The 19,654-nt window shown below is 43.6% G+C and overlaps 1 protein-coding gene across 3 annotated transcripts in view; it reads right to left on the reverse strand.

The window, feature by feature from the left end:
* The window catches only part of GFM1 (G elongation factor mitochondrial 1), a 41,600-nt gene extending 25,297 nt beyond the window's left edge, over window positions 1-16,303 (reverse strand). For 2 of the 3 annotated variants that reach the window (XM_073359551.1, XM_073359552.1), the window contains exons 1-9: window positions 16,137-16,303; window positions 13,473-13,625; window positions 12,736-12,868; window positions 11,433-11,637; window positions 10,485-10,601; window positions 8,873-9,023; window positions 5,251-5,405; window positions 2,727-2,811; window positions 246-383 (exon numbers count right to left, since the gene is read on the reverse strand). In XM_073359551.1, coding sequence (XP_073215652.1) covers window positions 246-383; window positions 2,727-2,811; window positions 5,251-5,405; window positions 8,873-9,023; window positions 10,485-10,601; window positions 11,433-11,637; window positions 12,736-12,868; window positions 13,473-13,625; window positions 16,137-16,211 — 1,212 coding nt within the window. In that variant the 5' untranslated portion in view covers window positions 16,212-16,303. Of the gene's footprint in view, window positions 1-245; window positions 384-2,726; window positions 2,812-5,250; window positions 5,406-8,872; window positions 9,024-10,484; window positions 10,602-11,432; window positions 11,638-12,735; window positions 12,869-13,472; window positions 13,626-14,176; window positions 15,339-16,136 lie in introns of those variants that run through there. The other variant, XM_073359553.2, reaches the window with a different exon arrangement.
* Window positions 16,304-19,654: the final 3,351 nt, after the last annotated feature.

A 19,654-nucleotide genomic window follows, 5' to 3' on the forward strand; every position in this document is an offset into this window, starting at 1 on the left:
CATATGTGGAGAATCGTCCAACTCAATGGGGAAAAAAAATACAATGGAGTAGATTTTAAATTTCCAGTTCTACCTTTAGAACTCTACTAAAGGAAATAGGGTAACCTGGGCCAAGCGAGAGCAGAATTTTGCCCTGTGTTGCTTTATTTTGAGATGCTGAACAAGCACCTCAACTTTTCAAAAAAGCTTGAAGGACAGATAACAGCATCCAAACATTTTCCTCTAGTTCTAGTTCCTACACTTACCTCCATCAAGTCTGCATGCATGCGAACCAGTCTCTGCACTCGCACCTTTTTCCCTGTCCTGGTGTTGTAAATGTATTCACTTTTCCTCAACATCCCCTGATAAACTCGAATGTACGTTAGCTGCCCAAAACGGCCAGCCTGCAAATGGCATTAAAAAATGGAGATAAAGGTTAGAACCACCATGAGAGTCAACAGCACTGCTACTCTACATGCACTCTACTCTGGCTGTTGCTAAAGGACCATTAATTTGGGTTTATTAGTTTGAAATTATACATCAAAAAGAATTTCATCTAAATTTCTAAAACAGTCAAACCTTCTCTCAACTCTGGGGTAGAATTTGGCATCTCCTGAGGAGTTTCCTACCTCCCCAACTCACCATTCCAAAAGCTTGCTCGCTAAAACGTATGCCACAGCATCCTAGCAACAATCCAGATGGTAATGTCTCATATGCCAGAGGTCTCTGTCACTACTCTAATTAAAGATGCAACCACGTTTTCATTTTAAGCCTTATTTTCCCTCTCACACATACACAAACCCACCCCCTTTTCCAGCTTTTCACAGGAACATAACATTTCCCTCTGAAAATATCGGTGATAAATCAAAGGAACGCAAAACTTTTCAGCTACAGTTCCGTTCCAACCACAGAGAAGGAAGGTAACACCTTTCAACCCAGAAAAAGTGGAAAAATCAAATCCTTTTGAAAAAACATGATGTGTATCAGGAATGCAATCGTTTTAAAATTTCCAAATTCACCCATGTATAGATGCATTCAGACACAGCAGGATGAAAAAAAGTTATTAAAATAAAGAAATGTATTGTCTAACAGTCATTATTAACTAGATCTCTGATAGTAAGATCTCCATTTAAAAGATTTACTTGTCAGTCTGTGGCAACAGGCACAGACATCAAAGGAGCACTGAGACCAGAGCTCAGCAGCTCCATGGGGCTTTGGGAGCCAGGATAGCTGCTGACCCCACAAATATGTTACAACAAAGATATTGTTAAGATAAGAAGTCTTGCTGAGCCAAAATGGAAGAAAGGGGGAAGGATAAAAATGGAGGTTGAAAGACAGCACAGAATGGAGTCAAAGAAATGGGCTAAATGAGTTTGTCTGGACTAAAAGAACTGATTAGGGGTTTTCAAGCCTTCTGTTGAAGCTACAAAATTGTTACTGCAATAAACCAGAATCATCTTAAGATGAGAAGCAATGAGAAGCGAGAGCTATCTGGAACAAACAACAATTGTTTTGTGCATTTTTCTGTGGAAAAACTTAACTCAATGGGCAGCAGCATCACCACGTGGGCTATTGTCAGCATCCTATTCATGGTCATCACCATGTACCAGGACCTGCCATTTACCAATACACCACTATCCCTTTTTCCAGACAGTAAAAATTTTCTAACTGGACAAAATGAGAGGCCATCACCACCTCCTTGGCCTGTCCTAAGAAACAACCAATGTCCTGGCTATTCTCCTCCTAGTGTATCAGCTTCATTGCCACTTTATTCCTACCTCCTGATCATGTCTCTTATTTTTTGCCTTCTATCTCATAAGATCTACCAGTTCTGGTAAGATACAGTAGTACATATTAGAGGCCATCCATGTTTTCACCCTCAATTAGAATCACACAAATTTAAGGCTGAGGACCTCAAGAGGTCATCTAGTCCATAAACCACCCCAATTCTGAGGCAAGATTAATTATACCTGCACCATCTCACCCCATCTTACATCCATTTGTTAATGCTTTTCCCTGGCAATTCATCTTGAGATCAAAGCTATGCTCATGAAATGAAAACCTGGTTTAAAAGTCTTTCCCCAGAATTCAGTGCATACTGAATGTTAGAGTCAAATTCTTTTGCTAGCCAACCAGAGTACATGTGGTGCCTTACGCAGGGTGCTAATATTAACAGCATTAAAGATCTACCTTGTACAGAATGGAAGAATTCTTATCCCTCGGCCCCTTTTGAGAGATTTGAGCTATATACATTATGGCAGATCCCTTTGGTTTTGTTTGCTCTGTTCTCTACCCAGGTCACAAATAATGAATGTGGGTACAGTATGTCTTTAAGGTGATTAACAGAAGCTGTATTCAACACTCTAAGTCAGTCAGCTGGGATCAGATGTTGGCAGCATGAAAAAGATAAATGAAAAACTCAAACAATTGAAGTCAACTGGCTAATGTACCAGCCATCCATCTGCTAGAAATCCTTAGCTCAGCCACGTAACAAATGTGTCATATGGACAAATAGACATATTTACCAGAAAACTTTTAAACAAAACTCTAGTATGTTTCATTTACAAAACCAATAACCATCCCTGCCTAGGACATTTCCTGGGGATTAATGACAAGCTGCCATTAATGGCCCAGTGCAGATAAATCTTACTTAATCCATCAGTTCTCCCAGGAAATGCCCTGTGCCTCAATTGTTCTTGCTGAACTAGAAATTCCTCTCAAATGAAAAAGAAACATTAATAACCCACCTCCAGTTTGAAAGCCAGACCTACAAAGGGCTCAGAGTCATCTCTGACGGAGTTCAGCAGCAGTTTGGTTTTATCCTCAGAATCCCTTAAAAAAAAAAAAGGGGGGGGGGGTTAAGGTGATGAGACAATACATGGCAACTTCTCCTGAATGTGTGCTCAATCCTGCTAGGTGCTGGAGTGCCCTACACTCCCACTGAATTTGTTTGGGAATTGCAAAGTGCTGCTCAGCACCTCCCAGTAGAATCTGTGCACCTCTGGAGACAGGCCCTCTGGAGACAACTTCAGACAAACTACAGCCATCACTGAAGAAGTGGAGGTCCATAGCACTGACATATTTATCACCAGCATTCACATCATCTCACTAAAATTCCACTGGAAGAAGTGGCTAGCACAATGCTTTATTAGATATAATTCATTCTACATGGAAGATGGCACTTTTAAAGCACTAGGGACAGAAATCCTAGAGTGAAATCCTGGCCCCCTTAAAGTCAATGGCAAAACCCCTGTTGACTTCAAAGGGACCAGGATTTCACCTGATCCCAAAAGCAAGTATCATTAGAGAGAGGTGTGCATCAGGCACAGTATTGGGAGCCAGAAAGTCTCAAGTACAAATCCAAACTAACAGTGACTCCCTTTGTGATCTTGGGCAAAACTGGCTTAACCTCCCAAGTTCTAGTCTCCTCATAACACTACTGCCTCTTCCAGGTATTTTGAAGACTGGTTAATATTACTGAAGTGTAATTCTACTCTGAAAGGAGACCTACGGTCTTTCCTCATTTAAAATGCTACAGCTGCGCCACAGTAGCGCTTTAGTGTAGACAATTCCTACACCAATGGGAGGGACTCTCCTGTCGGCATAGGTAATCCACCTCCCTGAGAGGCCGTAGCTAGGTTGATGGAAGAATTCTTCCATTAACCTCATGCAGTCTACATGGGGACTTATGTCAGCTTCACTACGCCACTCAGGAAAGTGAATTTTTCACACTCTGACCGATGTAGTTAAACTGACCTAATTTTCTACAGTAGACCAGGGCCTAGTAAGAAAGACAGTGCAGAACATTTCTCTTTACACTGGAAAAAAACAAAAGCAAATGTGGCAGAGAGTCTCAGAGCCTGAGTCTACAGACCAGGCTTGCACTATGGTGCTAGAAATAGCCATGTAGATGCTCCCATTCGGGTCTGATAGGATGGGGGTAGGTGGGTTGTGGATTTCCGAGCCTGAACTCCAGCTCAAGCAGGAACATCTTTACGGCTGTTTTTAGTACCATAGCACGAGTACAAGACCTGAGCTCTAAGACTCACTGCTGCGGGTGTTTTTTTTGCAGTGTTTTTTTACAGTCCACATGGACTTTGCGGCCAAGTGCGCCCTCCACGTCATGCTCTTCCTGCACATGCAGCAGAGACGCATACTTATAAATGTCAACATAGGGAGTATTCATGAGAACCGAACAGAGAGGGAAAATGCATGACTATCTCAACTACAGCTGGCTGGTCAAAAACTCAGCTTGTCAGTACCAATAAGGGTACAAGAATGGGTTAGCTTGGCTGTTGTACCATATGCTACTATTCAATTCAGGGGCTCTAACCTCAGAGCCTCTGGGTTTGGTCTTACAGTTGTGGAATGGAAGTATTATAAAGAAAACATTCCAACCTGGATGCTAGAAGGGCAGAGAGAACCCTCAGTAGCAACTGCTCTCACAAGCTCAGAAGTAACACTGATGGGTCACATAAGAAACTTTATCTAACCTTTCTAACACAGAAGGAAGGTCATGACAGGGAAAGGGGGAGGAGTCAGATGAAAAATACTGGTGCTCGGGTGTGGTGCTCGGGTGTGGTGGTGGTAAACAACATTTACTAGTATAATTTCTAGGTATAAAGGTTTTACATTGTACTTATCACTGCATTATCTGAGCAACTCAAATACAGCAAGAGAAACCTGATCATCCTTCTAAGATTTATTTCTACATGAAGAGATGTCTGAAAATATGCACATATATACAGATTACTCAAACCACCATTTATACACAAAAGGATATATGCTAGCATTGAAGATTTGGCTGGGTTTTTGTTTTTTGTTTGTTTTTAAACTATGAGGTCATAACTATAGTAAGAAATAGCAAATACTTTTTAAAACATGCCCTGACATTTTTAAATATGACCTATTTCCTAGTTTAGATACAACCTAAGATGTCAATATAAATTTATCCTTACAAATAAGACCTGACCAGATCACTAAATATTTGTCAGTTTTAATATTTAAGAGGAAGTAAAACAATGTTATACTACAAGTGAAAAGAATGCCCCATTGATGGAGGGATCTGTCATCTTTTAATGATCATGCAAGGCTACTACACCACACTACTATAAATGTTTTTCTTTAAAATGACTGATGAATTGTATTATTCATGCATTTTGTTAAAATTTCCGGCTTTGTTTTGAAACTGCTTGAAATCCTGATTCTATAAGCACTTTATATTTATAAAAATACATCTGTCCTCCCCACCCTCTTCCCTCTGGCACTCACTCCTGGTTGAGAATAGCATAGTTCTGGACTTCAGATGGATTTGGGAGATAGTCTAAAACAGCATCCAGAAGGGGTTGTACTCCTTTGTTCTTCAAAGCACTTCCCACAAGTACAGGCGTAAAGGACTTTTTCAATGTTGCTCTTCTGATTGCAAGCTAGAAAAACATTTATGAATTACTTATATTTTGTAGCAATTCCAATATTATACATAGAACCAAAGGTAGTCGCCTTTAACACTGTAGCAGTTCAGATTGGCAGCTTTGCTGGGCAGGGATTGTGTCTTTACTTATCCCTTGCAAGGTGCCAAGCAAACGGTTAACAAGAACAAAAAATGATAATCATTCATAAAGGGACAGGGTTGGACCGGAAGCATTGTTATAGCATTAATGATGTATGTAGCACAGTGGTCTCCAACCTTTTTACGCCCAAGATCACTTTTTGAATTTAAGGGCAACCCAGGATCAACCCCACCCCTTACCTAAAGCCCCGCCCCTTCCCCAAAGCAAATTATAGCCTACACACCACCACTGAAGGCCATTTTGGGCTCCAGTGATTTGATTGCCCAATTTAAATAAATTAGTGAGTACTCATATTAAGGCATCCCAAAATCAAGAGTCAGTTCTGAAAATTTAGACCTGAAGTTTAGGCTTGAGGTTCAAGCTCTCTTAAATGAAGGGCTGGAGTCAATTTGCCCTGAGGTCAGGCCAAAGCATGAGGCATTACAGACACACATGGCACTTCCATGTAATCAGGACTTTTATAAAATATGCTAAAACTCAAACTACTTGCAAAAAAGGATTGTTGGCCCCTACGTTTAATAATTTTACTTGCCTTTTCCATTAGCACAAACTCTTAGCCATCCACCTTGCAGTTTATTTTTAAGCTCTCCTGATTGAAAGAATATTTTGAAATAGCAAGATGGTTCATAAAGAGGACACTGGAAAAAAAACTTAACAGTTCTTGAATTGGAAAAAAATCTTGCTGGATGCTTTTTTAAAAAAAATATTTGAAGATCTAACAAAATTATGCACAAAAATACAAGATTCCATTGTCATCTTTTCTGCTTAACTAGTCATCGAGTGTGTGTGTTTTGGAAATCTATTTAGTTATGTTAATGCCTATTATTTCTACTTTGGCAGCCTAATAAAACACGGGAAATGTATGGCTCCATACAATTCTCATCAGCAATAATTTTTTAGAGATACAGAAGTAATTTTATTTCTTTTTTTGTGAAGATTATTTTCATTCCATTAAGGAGCTGGGGCACATCAGACAACATTTCTTGTAAATAATGTTTGGTGCCAGAGAACCAGATATTTATTTAAGCACTTGATCCTTAATGATCATCCACTAACACTGTGACCTTCAGGATTGATAGCTAACATGTTTTCCAAGAAAAAATATGTTAAACAAGAACTTGGCTGCCTGTCACTGAAAAAATATTAAATAACTGTAATTAATTTGCTTTCAGGAAAGGTGATAAGAGCAAGGCCACTCTGAATAGACAAAATTTACTTTTGTAACAGACTGCCTTCCCAGACATCCCACTGGGTACTATCAACAACAAACTCTTAGAATCTCTTACAGCAAATCACAACAGGAAGAGAGCGCACAGACTACTGCAACACTCCCTCCTCTGACTGGAAGAGCTTTGCAGTTCTCTAAGGCCACTATTAAGGACTGTCTTAGTCACTCAGCAGAGGGGGTGCTTTATGAGCGGGCCAGTTAGTTTTTCTTCCTTTACATCTCATCAAATAAAGCACAGTGGACCGGATTTTCAAATGTACAGAGCACCCAGAATTCCCACTGAAGTCAGTGGGAGCAACAGCTACTTAGCACCTCCGAAAAATCAGGCCTTTTGCCTTCATGGCACATGCTTTAATAGCATCTTGAGGTACAAACTTTCTGAGTGCTCCTGAAGCCAGAGCACTTGCTGGACAACAAGATTCATCAATAAAGTTCCATGGAGCCAAAAATCAATATTCTTTCAATCCTAATACGCATTACGTACATAAAAGGAACAAATCACTTACTCAATTCAAAAGTTAGGGGCCCAGAGTATCCAAGTAAAGTTTACAATGGAACCCTCAATGCATCCAACTTTGAGTGACTATTGTGCCTCTGTAATACACCAGTAATAGCAGGTATAGGGGGCTGCTTCCTATGGTGATGAGTGCAGTATAAGAACATGAATAGAACAGGAAAGCATTACAAAATGGCAATCCCAAATTACTCTGATACCAAGGGAGTCAAAGAGATGCTGACAAAGGCATTTTTAAATCTAAAGCTATGTTTTAAAGTTATGATTTCCATGATCAAGTCTGAGTCAAATTCAGTCTAGCCTAAGTGAGTTCAATTCAGTGAAACAGTGCCCACTTATCCCATCCAGGCACAGCTTTGGCCACTTTCCTGGAATACTGAAAATACATTCAAACCTGGAACCCTGGTATTCTTGAGGGAATTCTGCACCAAAAAATTAAAGAATTTAAAATTCTGCAAAGTTCTGCATATTTTAATTGTCAAAATAAGACAAACACAACAACAATATAATCATACCATTTTCAATTATTTTGGTAATTTATTTCAAAATACTTGTCAGCAAATAATTGAAAATGGTGTGATTATATTGTTATTGTGTTTGTCTTATTTTGACAATTAAAATATGCAGAATTTTAAAATATTGGGCACAGAATCTTTTGGTGCAGAATTCCCTCAGGACTGCTACTGGATAGCTGTGTGACTTTGAGCAAGTCACAATCTCTGTGCCTCAATATCAGAATGGCCATCTGTAACAGTGATAGACTAATGCTTAAAGAACCTGGGTGACTAAATAGATGGCTCAAGGATTCAGAAGGGCATAAAGAATATGTTTTCACGGAACACCACACCTAGGGTCTGACTCACGTTTGAGCCCAGACCTCCCTTCTGTCCACACACAAATCAGTTTGATGCAGGTCAGGAAGTACTCAGGACCTAGGAACCAGCTAGAAGGTGGGTCAGAACGGGAGTCCTGCTGTAACTCAGGTCCAAGCCCTGTCATTATGCAGTGTGGAAGCAGGTCACATCAGAAGACCTGAGTCACAAGCTCTGTGTAGTGCAGTATGGCCATGTTAGCACAGCTGAGACATCTGGGTCCAGCAACTGGAAATCCAGGTTTACCATGCAGTGTGGACACTCAAGCATTGGCTTGGAAACACTGACTCCACAAGCCTGAGTCCCACAGACCTGGATTTAGTGTGAAGTGTGGACATACTTATACAGACTATCAGAGTTATGAAGGGCACATAAAAGTTCAAATCCATTCCAGACCTCATGGCCTTTTGGCGGTGTCAGTCCAGTTCCCTGTCCACATTACAAAACCCACCAACACATCTGGCAGCCTTGTTAGCCATCTGAGCTGGTATAGGGAGCGAAGGTGCCTCTCTCCCAAGGGAGGCTGTGCCTCTAGGTAAAGGCACACTTACAAGGTAACGGTGGCCCTGCAATATGTGGCACTTGGCACACTTTGGGTGATATAAAGAACAACTGTAATGGTATTTAGGCACCTGAATCCCTTAAGGAGGCTTTGAAAAAAATCTCACCGCTAATAAATAATACATGTTCCACAAGAATTATCATTTACCTTTAAATCAGTAACTGTAGGGATCTTCTCTTCCAGAAACAGCTCCCCAAGTTGTTCATCTGAGTTAGCAACACATTCAATCAGTTCCTGGCGTTTTTCTGTAGCCTCTGCTCTAAATTCAGCTGGGATTTCATCATATCTAATGGTCTCGCTACAAAGGCAAAGAAAACGCGGTAAGTTTTGTGAACAGCCATGTGAGTGGAGCTTTCAATCATGTGGCACCACAGTGGCCATGAAATTCTGAGTCAGTTCAACAGTCTCGGCATGTAGGCAAATAATAAACTTCCTGAGGTCTACCAATGTTGCATCTCCAACACCACAGCAGAGAGGAACTTCAACAGCTCATGCTGGGGCTTTGCAGTGCAGCAGAACAATCAGCCTCAATTCCACCTTACCTTTAGTTTATCCCAAGACTCACATGCCAAACAGGTACTATTGGACTTCGTTTCAGAGCAGGAGATCTCCTACTCTTTAGGTTGGATGCAACCAGCCTGGCCACTAGAACTAATCCAAACATTTTCAACTACATGAAATTTTGTCAAAATATCCTGTTTTGTCAAAGCCAAAACATTTTGCAGAGACATATTGGTTTTGACTGGGAAGGTTGAGAGAGAGAGACTGCCATGCTCTCCAGCCTGGTGGTTAGGGCACTTGCCTGGGATGTGGTTCAAGCCATTGCTCTGCCTGATTCAGAGTGGTCTGGGATGAAAAGCTCTATTCTGAATCACACGGACACACACAGACACACACTTTTCTTCCCAAATCAAAAAGGTACGGTTTTAGTCTGAAAACTGACATTTCAACCAACTTTTTTTTTGTGAAAACATTTGAAAGGTCTTGTTTTGTTTCCAATGGGGTACAAAAATTATTTTCAAAACTTCCCACAAAACAGAATTGTTGTCTTCTAGACAGCTGTAATGTCAGATCGCTTTGATTTATGCTGCACCAAGTTTCCGGCAGCTACCACTGCACCCTAAACTGGCCCTACTGGCATCTCAACAGGTTTTAAATAAAGATACAAAGTTAGGGGCCTCATCCCCCATTACGTCATGGATGGATGCTTTTTATTCACAGCCAATATGAAGTGAAGAATGGGATCCTTGCCCATCTACCCCACCCTCATGAGAGAGAATGGGTGAAATCCGGGTGCACTGAAGTAAATCGGAGTCTTGCTGCTGTGTTGAACAGGGACAGGATTTCACCGAACAAGCTTAACCAATGGCCACAAGAATAAAAATCTTGCTCCTGATTTCTGCCAGATACGTGATATAATGCTGTGTTGTCTTCCCACCTTGCCCACAACCACAGAGACTGCAAAGATTTGGGCTCCTCAATCAAATTGCATTCCCTATATTCTTAGTGAACAGTGCTGTTTTACCTTCTCAACCACATTCAGGTGGCCATCAAAGGGATGCAGCTACCAAAGCTGAGCAACCAAACATGTACCTCCCAGGCAAGCCACTAACTACCTCTCTCACTACCAAGAAATAATTTTTTTTTACTTTTTTTTGGGGGGGTGGGGGTGGGGAACAGGAACAATTGTCTACTCAGTTTCAGCATTCACCAAACAGGGAGTAGCCTCAACAAATAAGAAATGCCTTCAACCACTTACCCAAAGTCACCATCAAAGTATATGGCCCTTTGCTCAAGAAGATCAATAAGCCCCCTGAAGTTTCCTTCCAGGCCAATGGGAATCTGCATAAAGGCTGCATTGTGATTTAACTTAGATCTGAAAAGTTTAAAAATACAAATCAGTTCTCAGTACAAGACAAGGCAGCATTTTAACTCATCTGTCTTACCTGGGTTCTTCAATAGTGTCCCCGGGACCAATAACCTAGCGTTCCTTCACTCAAGAGAAAAGCCTCACTGGCTCATGTCATAGCATCAGAGCCCTAGTGAAATCGAAACACTAGCAGATCAAAGTTTGCTTTCACCCATGTTAGTTGTTTTCAATAGTAATTTTAATCCAGGAAGTTACTTCTCCCTCATGTGTGTTAGTACTTTGGAGCCAGCTTGTTCTTCTACTACGAATGAATCTATGTACAGACTTGGAGCATGGAAGAGGATGGGGGAAAAGAAGGTAGTACCTGCATGAGATACAAGGCTAAAGTCAACCGCCTGCCCCACATTTAGGTCCCTACTCCTCCTCCCTGGGATACTGGAACAACGCACTGCAGCACTCCTATCTTATTATTAAACCTTTATACGTAACTCCAGAAACATCTCCATTATCATAATGAGTCCAAATGAGCCACAGACCTAACTCACTAGCCATGAAACGGACTTCTTTTTGGGAAATGGAAGTTTCATAACCTAAGCTGACATTGACAGCTGTTTTATGAATGGGAGCGTTATTTTGGTACCACCTTATGGCGACGTTAAAGAAGAGTTGTTTCCGTTACCTTGCTACCATCTGATGTAACCTGAAGCTACGCATTATTCTCTGAATTGTTATCTCAGACCATACAAGCTAAGCTCATTAACATCTACTCAGAACATCAAGAATCATCACATGAACAGTTTGGAACTGCACTGCAAACAAGCTAAGCACATTAGTTACCTCAATTGTTGCAGAGCTCTGGTTGGATTTGAGCCCATTCTGTCCAGTTTATTGATGAATGTTAAACATGGGACATTGTAACGCTTCATTTGCCTATTCACGGTCATTGTTTGGCACTGGACTCCTCCAACAGCACAGAGCACCAGGATAGCTCCATCAAGAACTCTTAATGCTCGTTCCACTTCAATTGTGAAGTCCACATGCCCTGAATGAGAAAAACAATTTTCTGTGATGGTTTAAGTTGCAGCAAGGAATTACGCTCTATTGGGTTGTTTTCTCTTCTGTATCCACATGAATAAATCTTTAGCTCTGCTGAAAGGGACACTGTCAAGTCAAATTCTGTCCAAGAATTAGATTTTGAAAAAAAATAAGTGTTTCTGAGAAATTGTTTTTAAAGGAATTCCACTGGACAGCATTTTGATTTTAATCACAGAGAAACCCCCGTACAGTGACTACAACTCAAAACACAACATCATTATACTAGTGCAAAAAAGCCAGAAAGGAAAACTGATTTGAAGCAGACTACTGTATATCAATAATGAAAACAGAAAACCACTGATACCACTGCTGATCGTGATGACTAATAGTGTCTCACTGTTTTCTTGTGCTCCCCATCTCCCTCTGTATCTGCTGACTCTCGCCCAACACTTAAGATAGTAAGCTGTTGGGGCAGAGGTTGTCTTTTTGTTCTGTGTACAGCACCTAGCACAGAGGTGGGTAAACTCTGGCCCGTGGGACCCTCCTACCCGGCCCCTGAGCTCCTGGCCCGAGAGGCTAACCCCGGGCCCCTCCCCTGCTGTTCCCCCTCCCCCACAGCCTCACCTTGCCGCACTGCCAGCACAATACTCTGGGTGGCGAGCTCCTGGGGCAGTGCAGCTGCAGAGCGCAGCCTGACCCGGTGGCTGAGCTGTGCTGAGCATGGCTGGCTCCGGCTGGGCGGTGCAGCTGTAGCGCTGCCAACCACCGGTGCTCCACACAGCGCAGTAAGGGGGCGGTGAGCGGGGGGGTTGGATAGAGGGCAGGGGAGTGGATAGGGGTCGGGGCAGTCAGAGGGCGGGGAACGGGGGGTTGAATGAGTGCAGTCAGTAAGATGGGGGGGGTTGGATGGGGCGGTGGGGGGCAGGCAGGGGAGAACGGGTGGTTGGATTGGGCAGTGCAACACTTTGTGTGATCAGCTCAGATAAACAGCTACATTACTGTTATCAGATTGGTAACACAGTGGTGGGGGAGAATCGATGTCTTCTTTGGACACAAGATATTTTGGTTAGGATAGCACTTGCAAAGTTCTCAGAGTTCACGTTACCTGGTGTATCTATGATGTTGATGTTGGTGTCCTTCCACAAGGTATATGTTGCTGCAGACTGAATTGTGATACCACGCTGTCGTTCCAGCTCCATAGAATCCATGACAGCCCCGACTCCATCTTTACCTTTTACCTAAGCACAAAAAGTAAAGCATTTACTTAAAGAAAATCTCCCACTGGCTTGAATGAGAATTTTGCCTGAATAAACACAGACTAAGCATCTTTCACACAGGCAACAAAATTCAGCTGAGTTAGTGGCACAAGTCTACAATCCTAACTAGCTTTGCTCTTTCCTTTGCATATCATTCCTGAAGAAGACCTGGTGGTCAAAAAGCCATTGCAAACAATTTCTATTTCACTATGAATCTGATAAGCCAACATATCTGGAGCCAGTGAGCGTTCACCTTTGACTGTATGGAGAAGTTCTCCATTTATGTTGGTGGTGGGTCTCTTGGGGTTTTTTGTTGGGGGGGGGGGTGGGGAGTGTATGTGACAGCAAATGTGTGTGACTTTAGGGGGGAGTCAGAGAGCACCATGAGAAAGCTGTCTCTAGGATTCCCCATTTGGCTTGTACTTCAAACAGGGTCACTAAGCCTTTAAGCACAACCTTCTTATTCCATTCAGTGCTCTTTGTGGTTCAACAATTCTAGACAACTCGATAGCTGAATCATTGCATGTAACGTTCAAAATCCCCTCACCACCAAAATGAGTGTCATACCAGTATTGCAGAGACAAACCTCATGCATCTGTGCTATCCTCCCAGTGTAAAAAAGGACTCGTTCTGTTAATGTCGTTTTCCCAGAGTCAATGTGAGCAGAGATTCCAATATTGCGGATCTTTTCATTGGGAATGGTTCCTGAAGAACACTGTCTGCAGCTGTTCAAGAGAAACTGAAAAACAAGAGCAGAAGGCAGTTCAGCCAGTTTTGTCCATGTCAGAACAACAATGGCTCACCATAAACATGTCTCAAGGAAGGTTTCAGAGTAGCAGCCGTGTTAGTCTGTATTCGCAAAAAGAAAAGGAGTACTTGTGGCACCTTAGAGACTAACAAATTTATTTGAGCACGAAATAAAGCTTATGCTCAAATAAATTTGTTAGTCTCTAAGGTGCCACAAGTACTCCTTTTCTTTATGCCTCAAGGAAGGTAACTTGTGACCATTAAAGTGATTCTTTCCTCTGTTTCATTGTGATAGGAAATAAATCAGTTAATCTGAGCTCCCCAAACATCCTTAAGCATATTCCAGAACCCCCACCTCCAACCCAAAGCTCAATCAACCCTGCACTTAGCCTGCCATCCTTTGGGCAAGCAGAGAGATGCTGCAATGAGGTTTCAGATAAACTTGCTCCCTGCACCCTCTTGCTTTCTGGGATATCAGGGAAGATACTGTACACATTCAAAGACATTGTGTGAAGTAGCAGTCTTATTTTTCCCTGCATTTACCAGCTATTAATTCAGTCAAGCCACCTCCTAGCTCTCCTGTTTTGAGGAGGGCCATAGTGTGGATTTAAGGGGTTTTTGGACAATGTATGAAAGCAAACTTCCTTTATGCCTAAAGGGAGCAGCAGAAAGACAGTAGGTCACAAGGCGACAGGAGAGATCAGGAACATCTGAAAATGAGCAGACAAGATAGCCATTATTGGTGAGTTCATCCCTAAAAGTGTTGTGTGTGTGAAACTGAGGACTTGGACACTTATAGACTCACCCTGTCTCCCTTCTTTTCTATCCCTTCATTCCACACGCTGTTCTCCATGTCTACCTACTACTTCCCTCAGTCTGATCTTCCACGCTCTAAGATATTATCCTCCATTTAGTTTTTTTTTTCCCATTCGTCTCCTCTTAATTTCTAGTCAATGACAATGTGGCCATGGTAGTGCTCCCACCATTACTGACATCGCTATTACAATAATGGTAAGAGGCCTAAATAAAAAATGTAATCTCTGTACAGATGAAGTCCCATGCCAGTAACCTGCAGGTGAGAGGCAAAACCTATACGGAGGGCAAATCTGGGCAAAGGTGAATAAGCATAGAGCAACTCTGTGCAGAGGCAGGTCAGTAACAAGAGGGGACTAGGAATACAATTAACAGCACTTACAGAGCCCTAAGGAATACAAACCACAACTGCAGGAAGAAGGGACCTGTTCCTCAATTTAGAGCCCTCAACTAAAGCAGAGCGGGGTTAAGCATTGCATAGTAACATTGTATTATAGTAGAAGAGAAGCCGCAACATTCGGTATCCAAGTGAGACTAGGGGAATACTGAGTTGGTAGAATGTAATTATCAAGATATTAGGAAGCTTTGTCTGGTGATCAGAGCTGAGGTACAGAAGCCAAAATTCTTTAATTCTGTTTCCAGCTCCATCACTGAGTCTGCATGGCCTTTAAATCAGTCAAGTCATACTCTTATGTCTATAAAATTGAGATAATATTTACCTGCCTCACCAGGATGTATGTAAGGTCTACAGGGACACTTTCAGATCACTTCAGACATAAATTGAAGTTTTGTGAACAAAGACTTAAATATATATTAAGTACATTTTTATTCCAACAAAAGCTTTTATTCTTTGTTTGGATTTAAACATTATCCTATGGTGTTTGCAACCCAATCATTGCAGGATTGTTCTAGTGCTCGAGAGCCACAAAGGATCACTGACTAAACTACTTAAGCCTGCGAAACTACAAGAAATGAAAAAAAAAGCATTAGCAGTGAAAAGTGCATTAGAATAAGAGATGATGGGTTTTAAATAAGATAACATGGTGTTAAGAATACAGGTAAGGAATCTGGCTTTTAAGGTAAGATTTTTAGCTTGTCCACTTTAGTGGATGCTTAGAAAGTGCACTGAAATCTTTGAAAGAGTCATTAGCATGTAATTTGGTCAATACGCAAAGATTAATCCCACACTCTTGCCAAGAGGCCCACAAGTTTAAGGTTTGTCTACATTGCACGCTAAAGCTTGGCTCTGACTCAGGTTTGAGCCCTAACCCCCCCCCTTCCATCCACACACATCAGTCTAACTGAAGTCACTGAGCACTTAGGACCAGAGTCTTAGGACTGTAAGGGGCGGAGGAGGTTGAGTCAGAGTTCCACTGTGATTCAGGCCCAAGCCCTGTCGGTTTGCAATGTGGATGCATCTCAAAACGCAGACTTGAGTCAGACGGTCTGTGTAGGGCAGTATGGATGTATTTACACCTAGGGGCAGAGGGATCGTGGTATCTCCTACCACCCGCAGCCCGGACAGCCCTCGCCCCCGGCGCGACGGCAACAGCCCCGCGCGGCTGGGCAGAAGCTGGCCCTTTGCCGACACTCCCCGGGCCGGGAGCTGCTCTCCCACCCAGAGGGGCTCCGGCCCCCTGGCCAGCTTGGCCCCGCGGAAACAAGCGAGGCTGCTGGCCTAACCCAGTACCTGCTGCCACAGCAGCGCCGAGCCCTGACGCCGCCAGGGCCCCAGCACCAGCCCGGCTCTCAGCAGCTGCAGCATGGCGCATTCAGACAAGGCGCGGCGCACCGCTCCCTCTCCGGCTCTGACCGCCAAGGTCCTGTTGCCCGCACGCTTCCGGCCCGGCTAGTGAACGCTTCCGGCCCGGCTTGGGAACACTTCCGGGGCACTGAGGGGACCTGCCCGGCCATGCACTTGGCAGGCTCCTGACAGCGCCACCTGCAGGGCGGGAGGCGGCGGGGTTCGGCGATGAGGGGCTGTGTAGGTGGGAGCCAGGCCCTTCCGCTTCACGTGGCGCTTCCCAGTGGCGGGAGCCGTCATAATAATTCATGCGTGCCTCGCACTCTCCTGGGACGCACCATCGGTGGAGTGCGCGGAGCTTTACAAAGAGACCAGTATCCTTAGCGTCCTTTTACAGCTGGGGAAGCTGAGGCAGGAGGCGGGGAAGAGCCCAGTGGCAGCATAAGGAAAGGTGTCGTCAGGCTTGCCAACCCCAAGGATTCGATGCTGATGAAACTGCCTTAAAAATCACAATTTTTTAAATAATAAAATATATATTAATTATTAGTAGTATTAATAAAATAATAATAAAGGTTGGTTTCTGTGTATTTTCCTTCTGGCTTTTGAGCCTTAGGGTGCCCGTGAATCACATTTTTCAAGCTTCCTTTTCCTCAACCATGAAGGTTAGAAACTTATAATTTTTAAAAATGAAAGTTGTGATTCTCATATAATCACTTGATTCCAGGAGCTGGAGCTTAAGAACTACACCAAATATCATGCGAGTTGACAGAGTGGACCACATTGAGAAAATTCCCTTTGCTGTCCACCAGCACTTTCCAGACTAGCCAGGGCTGTGTTTCAATGGTACTGTAGGTGTGTAGTATATGAAGTGCTTTGTATAAAATATATTTTTAATAGAGTGTCCTTTCCGACCCCCAGACACAGTGATTGCAATATCGAGATTAATCCAGCAAACAATGTCTTAACCCAAAATCTAGGCATAGCAATAATGAGATGGAGTGTTTATACTTAAAAAGAAAAGAAGTACTTGGGGCACCTTAGAGACTAACAAATTTATTTGAGCATAAGCTTTCGTGAGCTACAGCTCACTTCATCGGATGCATTCATTTTTCCACTGAATGTACCCGATGAAGTGAGCTGTAGCTCACGAAAGCTTATGCTCAAATAAATTTGTTAGTCTCTAAGGTGCCACAAGTCCTCCTTTTCTTTTTGCGGATACAGACTAACACGGCTGCTACTCTGAAACCAGTGTTTATACTTGTTATTTTATTTATATTACAGTACCCCCTAGAAACCGTATCATGTTTGGCCCCTTTGTGATATAAGTGGAATGGTACAAAAAATAGTTAGATCAATAGGACTTTTCTGGAATATTAAAGACTATTCAGTGGCGGCAGAGCAGTTCTCAGTAAAAGGAAGAATGCAGTCCCAAAAATGAACAGGAGGGAATGGCTTAAAGGTATAAGCCAGGTATGAAGACTTAAGACACCCTGGAATCATAATTTCAAATTGCAACAAACTCCACTTACTGTCTTTCTAAAGTAGGAAAATATCATACCATACCATGCACTATAAATGTGCGTGAAAGAGAGGAGAATGGGGCTTGTGTGTCTTTCTGACAAAATCTTAAAAATTAAAGCTATGTCAGTTCTTTGTAGATAGTTAAGGTCTATTGCACTGATTAAGAAACATGTATACCTGAGAGTACCTTACTGAATACCCCTCCTGCAATACTGCAATGCATGTTATTCTCCACCCACAGGTGGGTGCATTTCAGTAGCACTGCTTCCTAGATCATTTGGGATGAACCGTGCTATAAATGTTATAGAAGACTTGAAAAATATACCAAACATCTGCTCGCCAGACCCTGATGTACTAAGGATAGGATCATAGGTGCCAACTTTTTGCCGTGCCGGTAGGTACTCGCCCCGGGCCGCACCTGGACTCCACCCCTGTACTGCCCCCTGCTGCCCTTCCCCCACCCTCATTCCAACCCCTTCCCCAAAGTCCCCACCCTAACTCCGCCCCCTCCCTGCCCCCGTTGGACTCCTTCCCCAAATTTTCCCTCCGGCCCCGCCTCCTCCCAGAGCGCGCTGTGTTCCCCCTCCTCCCTGGGCTTGCCACCATGAAACAGCTGTTCTGCAGCAGCAAGCACTGGGAGCGAGGGGGAGAAGCAGGGACTTGGCATGCTCAGAGGAGGAGGCCGAGTGGAGGTGAGCTGGGGCTGCGGGGGTGGAGCGCTGCCGGTGGGTGAAGAGCACCCACCAGTTTTCCCCCATGGGTGTTCCAGCCCTGGAGCACCCACAGAGTCGGAGCCTATGCCTGCACACTTGCATCACTGCAACCCCCATGGTGACTTCGCAACTCCAGGCTTTTTTGTGACCGACTGGTAGCAATCTGGAGTTGCCAGCTTCCACACACTGATCACCGCGCGCTTTTCCACTATTAGGGCAGCTCTCATTTTGGAGACTTTGCACCGGAGGGAGAATGTGAGCACCACACAGAGTTCCAGGAAGGTGGCTTTGCGCATATGAAAGTTCTGCAGCCGCTGCTCATTATCCCATTCCTGTGCCACAATCCAGTCCCACCACTCGGTGTTTGTTTTCTGAGCCCGATAGCAATGGTCCACTGTGGACAGCTGCTCTTTGTTTCTTTCCATGGCACCCAGCAGGGCAGACACCACAGATTTCTGTTCAGATTTGCAGCTCATGAAATACTGCAGGATCCGCTATGTTGTGTTCATAACGCTTAACACAAGACTGGTGAGCAGAGATGGCGGGCAAAGTTTAAAGGTGCAGTCGAAAAATGGCACGAAATGCAGTCGGAAGCCCTTGGAATCATGGGACCGAGAAAACTGCATCGCGGGGATAAGTCTGCCCCCAGGATGCACTGTGATCATAGCAAGAGACGGTGGCAATTTCACAGTAGCATAGCTATCCACAGTGCACTGCTCTCTCTGACAATGCTAGAGCACCAACTGTGGATCTGCTCTCCTGCTATAAAGAGCGTTGTGTGAACATGCACAAGCAATGTAATTACAGCAGCTTATGATCATGGACGTAACTTAAATCGACGTAAGTACGTAGTGTAGACATGGCCTAATAAATGGACTATACCTGGAAAAAGAGGGGGATAAAATTTAAATTTGCCATCTGAACGTCATAGGTGAAAGTAAGCCAGTACAGCGTACTGGTAAGAAAGTGGCTGCGAGTATGGGCCAGTACACAGCCGACATTAAAGCGCTGCCATGGCTGCACTTTAAACACCATACCGGCATGGCCCACTGATGGGGGTGGGGGCAAAAGGGGCAGCTGCCCCAGGACCTGCTGATTTAAAAGGGCCCGAGGCTCCTGGCAGTGGCTGGAGCCCTGGGCCCTTTAAATCACCGCCAGAGCCCTGGTGGAGCAGGCCGGGCAGTGCTGAAGGGCTGGCTGGGGGTGTCTGGCCCCAACCCTGCCCTAGGC

The sequence above is a fragment of the Lepidochelys kempii genome, chromosome 9 (genome assembly GCF_965140285.1).
Source record: "Lepidochelys kempii isolate rLepKem1 chromosome 9, rLepKem1.hap1, whole genome shotgun sequence".
Classification (NCBI taxonomy): Eukaryota; Metazoa; Chordata; order Testudines; family Cheloniidae; genus Lepidochelys; species Lepidochelys kempii.